Source organism: Wyeomyia smithii, chromosome 2 (assembly GCF_029784165.1).
Source record: "Wyeomyia smithii strain HCP4-BCI-WySm-NY-G18 chromosome 2, ASM2978416v1, whole genome shotgun sequence".
Lineage (NCBI taxonomy): Eukaryota > Metazoa > Arthropoda > Insecta > Diptera > Culicidae > Wyeomyia > Wyeomyia smithii.
In genome coordinates this window covers 120659775-120671492 of record NC_073695.1, presented here as the reverse complement: position 1 = coordinate 120671492, position 11718 = coordinate 120659775, and the positions used below count along the sequence as shown (strand labels likewise).

The window sequence follows — 11718 nt, the reverse complement described above, 5'->3', positions numbered from 1 at the left end:
TTTTCGCATATTGAAGAAAATTGACTGTATTAGAATGAAAGATATTCATCAATGTTAAAGAGAATATTTTTTCTTCTAGAATAGAGTGCTGCAAATAAATCATCAAAATACAGACGCCGTTTGATTTTGCCAAACACGACATGGCAAAATTCGCCAAAAATGAACGGTTCTCTTTTCATAACGTTTTTTCATAGATATTTCCACCAATGAATTACACACTTAAAACTGGATCTCGAGCTCGGCAAAAAAACATCCGAGTTCACTCGGCAACTTTGGATTCTACCGACATTTCAGCAAAAAAATGCCGGTTGCCGACAGTTGTCAGATCATTTTGCCGAGACTTCGTCCAAAAACTAAGCTTGACGAGTCTCGTCTCTATTTTTTGCCGAATTTATCGTTAAACACTGTTGATGCCGAGGTCAGCAAAAACATTACTGGTATCTCGGCACAAATTTTACTCGTTGCCGTGTTTCGGCAATACAGCTGTCATTCTCATGAACGAGTTGCCGCCATTTTTCTTAGTGCAAATTTATGCGTGTTACGGGTGAGCAAACAGGAATCGGATACAAGTTTGGCTGAAATTAGTGCAAATTACAAGTGTTTACAATCCGGTAGCCGAAAAAAATGTAGTACAGTTTGGGGGGAAGTGGCTGGAACTCAAAAAGTGTAATTTCAAATCGTGTGAATACAATATTGTATTTGTTTTAGGGATAGGCATTAGACGTAATTTTAGATTAGATGTTTAGCTCAATGCCCTACTGGCGAGCAAAATAAAGATAAGTATTCAAGATTTAGTATGAATAAATTTCTTCACTTACTTAAACTCATCGAGCTTATGATTTATCTTTTGAAAGAAAGAATTTGCTTACCTGATTCACAGCAAAACTATTTTCTGCGATTGGAATCCACTGAAAAAACGGCTCTTTACTGTGCCGAACATTCAGCCTATATAACCGAAAGGTCGTTGGACTGGTTTGCCGCTTCTCGGCTGGATTTGCCGAGAGCACAGTCAACTGTGTACCGCGATTCTCGGCATAAAATGACATCTGTCAAATATTGGTTTTCCGAGATTCTCGGCAAAAGAGATTCAGCCGAGATGGTTGCCGAGCACTCGGCTGTCCAAATCTCGGCACAAACAATGCCGAGATTCGGCGAAATTTTTTAAGTGTGTAGTTTTAGTTCCAAGTCGTTTGAGGTGTCGCTTGATGAATTGAGGCTGATGACCAAGATACTTGATATTACTACCCGAGTAGTTAGAGGCTTAGTACTGCTTAGATCATGATCATTATACATATAACCGGCACATGTTCCGGTCTTGTTCCAGGAACCGTTTTACCAATTCCGGTCATTCGCTCCGGCAACATAAAGAACCAAAATACCTTTCTTTTGGAGGATGTTGAGCTTAAATTTGTTGAAATAATCAAGAAGACTAAGAAATGTGTTTAGACATAACCGCTCGTTTTGGCACATCTGTGCCAAAATCGAACCGTGCTAGAAGTAAAACGAGCTCAAATCAAACAGAACCTCAAAGGGAAATATAAAACTATTGTAGTTCTACGTCAACTATGCGGTCGTATCACGGATACCACCCTCCTACTATTTCATACACTGGACTGTGTAATATTTGTGGAAATGACATTTAAAATATTAATCATATTTTTGAAACTTCGTATGATGAACGATTGCAGATTTATTTCATGAAAAGCAAGAAGAATCCGGAATAAGTGGAAATTATGACTAGTTCAAAGCAGAGTCTATGTGAATTTAGAGTCGCGCGAAGAGAAAATCTATCGTTTCGGCAACACAGTTTTTGTGCCGTTTGTTGCCAAGAACTAAACAGTTCCGGAGTGATTCGCGATTACGGCGCAACTAACAAAATGTAAACAAATGGTTTTATTACACTATTGGTTTCGAAAAGACTTACGAAATTCATGACAAGAATCCTTTCCTTTGTATAAATCGATAAAATTATTTAAATCAAGCTTTTAGTGAAGGGCGATAAAGCAGTTTACCTAAACAAAAGATACTTTGGAACTAGGCCCTTTACATTGTTTTGAAGCAACGGGCTTATTTGCGAAATATTTCGTAAACAGGCGACAGTAAAGGGCGGATCAACTTTTGTTTTCAAAATAAAGGCGCGTTTAAAGGGGCGCAACTGAAGAAAAAATAAAAACAAGGCGAAAGAAAGATGGGCGTATCTCGTTGTCAGAATGCTTTAAGGCGAAATAGAGGTGGGCGAATCTCGTTGGCAGAATGCTTTAAGGCTCATTAGAAAAAGGTAAGGAGAAAAGCGCAGATTTAAGCCATAAATGCACAAATTTAATGTAGTATTGTTAGGAAACTATAAGCCATGTTTATTTTACGTCGATTATCGGTATTGATGTTAATGTTAGTCACTTCCTTTGAAATTACGATTTGAAATTGTACTTGCAAAGTTTCAAACTGATATTCCCCAATGTTTATCTTTTGCCAGTTGCGCCCTTATCGCAAATCACTCCGGAGTTCTCGACTACTTTGTGATAAGGTCGTATGTCTAAACGAGTGAGAGATGATTTATGCTTGTGGAGTACAAGGGATATAACTCTCACTCGTTTTATTTACGTTTAGACATACGACCTTATCACAAAGTAGTCGAGAGTTCTGTTTTTCACCATGCATAAGCGAATATCACTTTTTGAAATTCTTCACAAGATACACAGTTTTGAAAGATTACACCGGAGATGTTTTGTTAAATTTAGGTGAACCAGTGTACAGGTTGAATGTTGGATTAAAATGTGTAAGTAAAACTTCGGAACAACACATATTCTTTATTACGCTCAATTACAACACATTTCATCCACTCCTAACATTATCACCTTGTTTATTTACATTGCTCGATTGGTACCCTCGTTTGACACTGATTTGGTTCCTTTGGTTTCATCTTTGCAGGACTCTTATTATAAACATAGACTCTGGTTCAAAGAAATCCAAAATACACTGGATTCTCTCTTTACGCGATTGATACGTGCGCGCAAAAAAAGAATCGCGTAAAAAAATCGCGTAATTTCGAACAAATCGCGTGAAAAAATTGCGTAATTTGGAGCAAATCGCGTAAAAAAAGATCGCGTCGTTACACAACCTTTCGCTATGTGGTAAATGTGTGTGTGTGTATGTGTGTATGTATGTCTATGTATGTGTGTGTATGTTTGTGTGTGTGTGTGTTACATATTGGCTCATAAACAATATTTCCCATGTCACACATCGCGTAATTTCAAGAAAATCGCGTAATTCCGAACAAATCACGTAAAAAAAAGTCGCGTAAAAACAGAATTCAGTGTATATCTTTTAATCTATCCATGATTTATTGAGCAACCATGAACCAATGAATTGATTGTCCAAACATCGAAATTGTGCGAGCCATTGGCATCCCTATACCGAGTAACAGTGAATGACGATGAACTGATGTCCTGGGCTCAAATTAATTTGTGCCCGCTGTCAGCAGTAATAGAAATATGAATGAAAAGAGGCGGTGATATGCTATCTCGTTTACACATATGTTGAGATGTTAGCCCTTGAACAAGGTGCGATGCCATAGGGGTGAAATTGTGAGTCACTTATACTGCCGTTCCACGCATAATTATCAAATGTTCCAAAACGGACAGCTGACGAAAATGCGATTAAAGATTTGAAAATAATTTGTCATCTGAGGCGAAATGGCATATCAAAAAACAATTTTGTGATTGAAATTGTCTCAAAGACCAACATATCTTATGAAAACAATCAAATACTTCATTTGAGGATTTAATTTACGGTCATTTACAGAAAAAATTGTTCAGTGGGACTCTTATGCCTAGAATTATAGAATAAATTGGCAAATTCCACGCATAACAGTCCCACTGTGAATTTCGCATCGTACCACCGCACATAGGAGTATTTGACTCAAAAAGCTGGTCAAAAGTCCGACACACAAAATACATGATTTCCATTATTTTATATTGATTTCAGTTGAAACATACCCTCATGCTATCCCATCGGTGCCTAATCACATACACCAAACGGTTATATTCCAGAGTTATTCCACAGGTAATTGATCAGTTGGTATTTTTCAAACACGTGCTATTGTTCGGGTGGCATGTAAAATTGAAAAAATTTATCAAATAGTTTTTTTCTCTCACGGGACATAATGTACAACATAAGGAGAATGTTTTGCAATATTTAAAACGTTAAATGCATAAAATGATTCCAGATTGTTTACGAAAAACGTGATAGTGAAAAATCTATAATATTGTAAAATTAATTTTATGATTTAGTAACCTTCCGGGCAAGTCCCGTCAAAACTTTATTGATTAACAGAAAGGTCAAAGCCTACTTAATATATACGGAAAGAAAAATCTTCCTCCTGGTTCCTCTTTTTTATTTTATTGACAATTTGATAAATGAAGATTTATATGAAATTTGTTGAAATTTGTCATAGATCATGTGTAAGATTTATATGAAATTTGTTGAAATTTGTCATTGATCATGTGTAAAAAGACACTAAAAAATGCAGTAAGCGGATTTTAAGTAATTGTCATATCATTGGATTTTATATTGGAGGTGTGTCATGACGTGACGTACTTATCCTGGTAGGGGTCTTTAATGTGTGACAAAATGTGAAAATGAATTTTGATCAAAATTTGCGTGACGTACTTAATGGATGTCACCTTGTTTTGTACTTTCTCTAGTTTTATTGGTTTTCACGAAAATAACACGTTTTTGATGTATCAGCGCATCAGATTCCGTGGACGACAAAAACTTGAATAATGGCAACCTACCAAGAAACGATAGTCTTTTCGGCAGCCGAGCAGGAAAGTCGTTTTTCTTGAGTGCTCTGTGGATTACCGAAATTAGTATCTCGCTTCTTCTAGCGTTGGTGTTGTGTGGCGTGCAAATACGCGTCGTTATTGGTGGGGGAGCCCCGACTGCCGAACAGCGCCAGTGGTAGTGGTGCTAATCGGCGCGATTGCGCTGCGTTCGCGTGTGAAGGTGGTGAGTCGTGCTTGTTTTGGCGCGAGTGCTGAAAGGCGTGCTGATCCAGCATCAGCGAAGGTCGATTCCCGCAGTAGAGAAGTACGGAGCTGTGGTAGTGGTTAGTTGGCGCGTGTGCTGTGGAACCCGGACGGGGGGAAAGCGGACGGCATCGCCGCTCTGCAGTTGAGGAGACAGCGCAGGCAGTGCTGCTGATTCTCATACATTTAAAGATAAGTGACAAAACCTTTACTTTTTTGCCTTCTTTATTCTCGTATATACATATATATAATTTAAATATTTTGATTTCGCATTTCCTCTCTTTTATTATATATAGCCATTCTTTTTAGTTTTGAATATATAAATATTTTCATATATTTCATAAATTAGTTATTAGCGGCATATAGTTCACAACCGCTATGGCGGTTGGTGGATTGCCTCTTCCACCGGACCTCTCATCTTGTTCAGAAGGTGACGAGTCCGCAATGGATTTTTCTGACATTCCGAATAATGGAAACAACGCTTTTTTTTGACGTCGTTAAAAAGCGTAAAAGACCTCGTAAAACTGCCCCAATTGCCCCATCCACTAATGACGGGGCAACTCGGGTTGAAATGTACCAGGTGAACCAACCTGGTCTTCGTTGGATCGTGTATTTTCGACCCAAAAACAAGCCTCTTAGAGTTGTACAGATGTGCAAATCTCTGAAGGAAAAATACTCGAGCTTGACCGAAGTTTACAAGGTCAAAGCTGATAGACTGAAGGCAACATTTTCGGATCCCCGACAAGCGAACGATGTCGTCCTGGACCCGAATTTCAACATCGAATACCGTGTTTATATACCGGCACGCGTAGTTGAAATTGAGGGTGTTATCACCGAACCGGATCTTACCGAGAAGGACGTGATGGAAGGTGGGGGATGCTTTAAAAATCCCTCCCTCCCAAAAATAAAAATTCTGGAATGCAGGAAAATGTATTCCAAGGATAATACGGGAAAATACTCCCCGAATGACTCGTTTCGAGTCACTTTCGAGGGAAAAGTGCTTCCGGATTATGTCGAACTTCACAAGCTTCGACTCCCAGTAAGACTTTTCATACCGAAAGTTATGACATGCACGAATTGTTTGCAGTTAGGGCACACAAAAACCTACTGCAACAATAAATCGAAATGCTCCAAGTGTGGTGAAATCTCTGAGATTAACCATACTTGCGGCGATCAACAGGCAAGATGCTGTCTCTGTGGTGGTGACCCACATGAAGTTGAAGCGTGCCCAAAATACAAATTACGTTCAGACGCGTTGAAGAAATCTACGAAACAACGCTGTAAGCAGTCATTTGCACAAATGTTGAAGACTGCCTTACAGCAACAGGAAAATCCGTATTCCAGCTTGGAAACGGATGATTCCAATGATGACGAAGAGGTATATCAACCTCTTCCGTCAAGTGGGGCCGTGCGGAAACGACCAAGCGTATCTTCCCCCAAACTTCCCAGAAAGGAGCAGAAGAAAACGCATACAGACACCCCAAGAGGTCAACCTTCTAAGCAAAATATTGCTAAGACGTCACCTCCAGGATTCAAACTTAATCCTGAGGGCAACACTTTTGATAAAGAGTTCCCTAAACTACCGGGAAAGAAATCTGCTCCCGCCAATAAACTGTCTCCGGAATCTGAAATACCGTCTACTGATGGACGTATTTCATTTAAAATGATAGTTGAATGGATATTTACCACTTTTGGTTTATCCGATACTCTTAAAAGTATGATTTCAGCTTGGCTTCCAACAATTTGCATGTTGGGTAAGCAACTAAGCACGAAATGGCCCCTCCTCTCGTTCGTATCCTTCGATGTCTAAATCAGACAACAGAAGTGACGAATCGACAACAAGGATCATACAATGGAACTGTAGAAGCTTGATTCCCAAACTAGATAAATTTAAACTCCTGCTTCACGATAGCAAATGCGATATTTTCGCGCTATCTGAAACATGGTTATCAACGGATACGACAGTAGCCGTTCATGATTTCAATATAATTCGTTTAGACCGAGGAAACTCTTATGGCGGAGTGCTTCTTGGTATCAAAAAATGCTATCCATTCTTCCGAATTCCTCTCCCAGCAATTGATGGCATAGAAATTGTTGCTTGCCATATAACAATAGCTGGTGAGAGCCTCACGGTCGCATCAGTCTACATTCCACCTAGAGCTATTATTAACCGGTTGCAGCTGACACAAATAACGGAACTGCTGCCGACTCCACGCCTTATCCTGGGAGATTTCAATTCTCACGGTATGGCGTGGGGAGCACCTGGAGATGATAACCGGGCTATTCTTATTGAAAGCTTACTAGACGAGTTCGATATGACCCTATTGAACATACCTGGGTTAGCTACAAGAATAGCAAGGCCTCCAGTACGTGAGAGCACTTTAGATTTATCTATGTGTTCCTCCTCAATAGCTTTGGATTGTAAATGGGAGATTATTCAAGATCCCCATGGTAGTGATCATTTGCCAATAAGTATTTCGATTATGAGCAGGCTCCAGTCTGTTACCACAGTCGAAGTAGAGTATGATCTCACCCGGAATATTGATTGGGAAAAATTCTCGAACATGATATCTCAGGAGCTCGAAACAACCGACGAGCTTTCTCCATCAGACGAATACAACTTTCTTGCAACATTAGTTTTAGATAGCGCGTTGCAATCTCAGACGAGGCCCGCCCCTGAGAACAAGTTGAAAATTCGTCCTAACAAACAATGGTGGGACAAAGAATGCACCGAGATGAAAAAAACTCTGAAAAGAGCATACCTAGCATTCAGGAAAGATCATTCCATTCAACTTTTTGATCAGTTTAGAGAGCTGAAACTGAAACAGGCTAAACTGCACAAACTGAAAAAAAGATCGTACTGGCAAAATTTCATAAGCACGTTACCCAGAGAGGCTTCTATGAGCTATCTCTGGAATACGGCTCGAAAAATGCGCAATAGGTCCGACAACAATGAGGGTAATGAATATTCTGAACGTTGGATCTATGATTTCGCGAAAAAGGTATGTCCAGATGCTGTCCCACCACAGCAGAAATTCAGCGACACAACGCCGATCGAAGAACCAGAATTTTCAATGCTGGAATTTTCAATTGCCCTCGCGTCTTGTAAGAACAAGGCTCCAGGACCGGACAGGATCAAATTTAATTTGATGAAAAACCTGCCGGATTCGGCCAAGATACGATTTCTTAAACTGTTTAATAAGCTTATCAGGAACAATGTGATCCCAAAAGCTTGGAGACAGGTTAAGATTATCGCAATCAAAAAGCCAGATAAACCTGCCGCAGATCACCGCTCGTATAGGCCGATTGCGATGCTCTCATGCATACGCAAATTGCTTGAAAAAATGATCCTGCGCAGACTTGACAACTGGGCAGAAACAACTAACCAACTGTCAGAGACCCAGTTCGGCTTTCGTAGGGGCAAGGGCCCTAACGATTGCCTGGCATTGCTAGCCACAGAAGCAGAAATGGCTCTTGGCAGCAAACAACAAATGACCTCGGTTTTCCTGGATATCACAGGCGCATTTGACTCAGTTTCAATCGAAATTCTTTCCGAGAAACTGCATCAGAGAGGATTCTCCCCTATATTAACAAACTTTTTGATCAACCTGCTGTCTGAAAAGCATTTACTTTTCAACCACGGTTCTTCAACAATAACACGAACAAGCTACATGGGTCTCCCCCAAGGCTCTTGTCTGAGTCCGCTGTTGTACAACTTCTACATCAGTGACATCGACACATGCTTGACGGACGGCTGCACAATGCGTCAGTTAGCTGACGATTGCGTAGTATCAGTCACGGCGTCTCTGGCTGTAGATATGAAAAACAGCCTGCAAAATACGCTAGATAATCTGACCAGTTGGGCCAGCTGTCTTGGAATTGAGTTCTCGCTTGAAAAAACGGAGATGGTTGTCTTCTCAAAAAAGCGACCACCACCCCGTTTGGAGCTAGTTCTGTCCGGAAGACCCATCACCCAGTCACCTAGCTTTAAATATCTCGGAGTATGGTATGACTCTAAGTGCACATGGGAAAAACATATAAATTACCTGAAGCAAAGATGCCAACCAAGGATCAATTTTCTTCGGATGGTAACAGGAACATCATGGGGAGCCCATCCAGAGGATTTGATACGACTCTATCAAACCACGATTCTGCCCGTAATAGAATACGGCAGCATATGCTTCAGAGGTGTCGCAGCTTCACACATGCTGAAGCTCGAGAGGATACAATACCGTTGTTTGCGTATCGCTCTAGGCTGCATGCAGTCGACACATACCATGTCCCTAGAGGTCATAGCTGGAATACTACCACTCAAAGAGAGGCTGTTTGAGTTGGCTTTTCGTTTCCTCATTAGATCGGAAATAGCAAATCCAATGCTTATTGCGAACTATGAGAAATGTTTGGAAGTTGTTCAGAAACCCTGTATGTCAGTATACCAGCGGTTCATGTCCATGGAGATAAACCCTTCGGTTGTTGCTCCATCCCGTGAGATTTCAACATCGCTCAACAATTCTTCTGTTGTATTTGATTTGACGATGAAACAAGAAATCCATGGAATTCCCGATCACCTCAAACCAACAGTTGTGCCATCAATATTTTCGGCAAAATTTGGCCACCTCCCAAAACAGAATTCCTTTTTCACGGACGGATCTGTGATGGATGGACATTCCGGATATGGCGTTTTCAACACAGATCATCGCATATCTCGCAAACTGGCACAGCCCTGCTCCATATACGTAGCTGAATTAGCTGCCATACACAATTCGCTGCGAATTATCGAGCTCAAGACACCAGACAATTACTTCATCTTCTCGGACAGCCTCAGTTCTATCGAAGCTCTCCGATCGATTAAACCGGTCAAGCACCCGTCCTATTTCCTTCCGGAAATCAGACGGATATTAGAAGTGCTGGTTGATCGGTCTTTCATTATCTGCTTTGTGTGGGTCCCCTCTCATTGCTCAATCCCAGGCAATGAAGAAGCTGATTTATTAGCAAAAAGGGGTGCCATAGATGGAGATATATTTGATAGACCGATCACCTATACCGAGTATTTTCATCTGCCCCGACAACTGGCTCTGGAAAACTGGCAGGAAAAGTGGAATAAAGACGACCTTGGGCGATGGATGCACTCGATCTCGCCCAAAGTGTCTACAAAAGCTTGGTTCAAAGGGTTAGATTTAACTCGTGATTTCATTCGAGTTATTTCGCGCCTAATGTCCAATCACTATGTTGCAAACGCACACCTCTATCGAATAAACTTAGTCGATAGTAATCTGTGCGAATGTGGAGGGTACGAAGATATTGACCACATAGTCTTCGTATGCCCTAAGTACCACAGAGCAAGGGCCAAGCTTATAGATTCTCTCCGGAAACAGGAAGTGACGTTTACAATGCAAGTACGGGATGTGCTTGCTAGCCGCAACCCCGCGCTTGTAATACCCATTTACGACTTTTTAAGAGATATCAAGTATCGAATTTGATTATCTCTATGCTTTCTCTCCTAATTTCTCCCAACACAACAATCTTAAAAAGTTTCACGCTAATTCCGTTTTTTTTTCTTCTTTCTTTCGTTCATCTTTTTTATAGAAACATGAATCATCGCTTCTTTTTGAGAGACATGATCCACCGAACTTAGATTTTGATTTCAAAGAGATAAGAAACCATCACCCTCAACGAATAGTAGTAAGGATTAGTATTTAGTTATAAAGAGAAAAACTTTGATGTTAATGTTAGTCGTAAGCTTAAATGACATGTATTTTTAAATTGTATTTTTAAAAGAGAAAAGATGAGAGGGTTTTTATGCCTGTTTGAGGAGGAGCAGTCGGGATACAGGCTCTACTCAAGCTGGCTTTTCCCTACTCCAAAAGATATTCGGCCCCGTTATGCTTCGCGGTTGGGCCTAAATAAATATTAGAGTTTAAAAAAAAAAACCTACCAAGAAACAAAAAAAAAAGTTCGCTGATAACAAATTTACACTGTACCAAAACCTTGCATTTCAAAAGTCTCCTCGAAGGATTACCGCAGAGCGTAAGCAAGCATTGCTGTCGATGCTTCATACGGTTGTTCAAGCAAATAAATTGAGTTTTCACGAAAGTTTGCCTACAAAGAAATGAAGTACCTACGACTGATGAACAATAGAAGCAATTGTATTCGTTTCTTGGGATTTCAATGCGTTTTTATGATTTATATTTTTTCCGTTTTTATGATTGAATTTGCATAAAATGTGAAGTTTGTTCAAAAAATAGCTATTGTATTTCAAAATAATACTCCTCCCTCTTAGAAAGAAGACTTTCCTCCTGCCCTCCGCCATCTTTAGAAGTTCCTAACGTCTAGTTTTAAGGATTTCTGAGCAGATTGGTATTTTTTGAAACATTTTCAGCAGACAGACTTGGTATTTTTTGAAACATTTTCAGAATAAAAAATTATTGTTGAAGTATTTTCCTGGAAATATACCTCAAAAAACGACGTTTGGTGATGAAAAGTAAAAAAGACCAAAATGTAACATGGGACAATTATGCGTGGAACGGCATAGCAGTTTTTTTTTTATTCCACCAGCTCACCTCGTTTTGACCTGGAAGCAACCTAACTGCTGTTGAAACGCTATCGTGCTGTCAAAACGCTATCGATATCGTTTCTTTATTACTCGGCAGATTTGCCCCTAAGGGGAGACAACTGGGTATAGTTTGCATCC

At 40.2% G+C, this 11718-nt stretch overlaps 1 protein-coding gene across 1 annotated transcript; it reads left to right on the top strand.

The window, feature by feature from the left end:
* Window positions 1-8087: 8087 nt before the first annotated feature.
* LOC129721179 (uncharacterized) lies at window positions 8088-10939 on the top strand. Its single transcript, XM_055673451.1, has 2 exons — window positions 8088-10459; window positions 10614-10939. The coding sequence occupies exons 1-2, from the start codon at window positions 8102-8104 to the stop codon at window positions 10725-10727; spliced, it is 2472 nt and encodes an 823-aa protein (XP_055529426.1). The 5' UTR covers window positions 8088-8101; the 3' UTR covers window positions 10728-10939.
* The last annotated feature ends 779 nt before the right edge of the window (window positions 10940-11718 follow it).

Excerpts from the sequence above, each read along its gene's own strand:
- LOC129721179 (XM_055673451.1), top strand. The coding sequence starts at position 8,102 with ATGCTGGAATTTTCAATTGCCCTCGCGTCTTGTAAGAACAAGGCTCCA. Across the intron at positions 10,460-10,613 it reads CTAGCCGCAACCCCGCGCTT|AAACATGAATCATCGCTTCT; the intron begins GTAATACCCATT and ends TCTTTTTTATAG.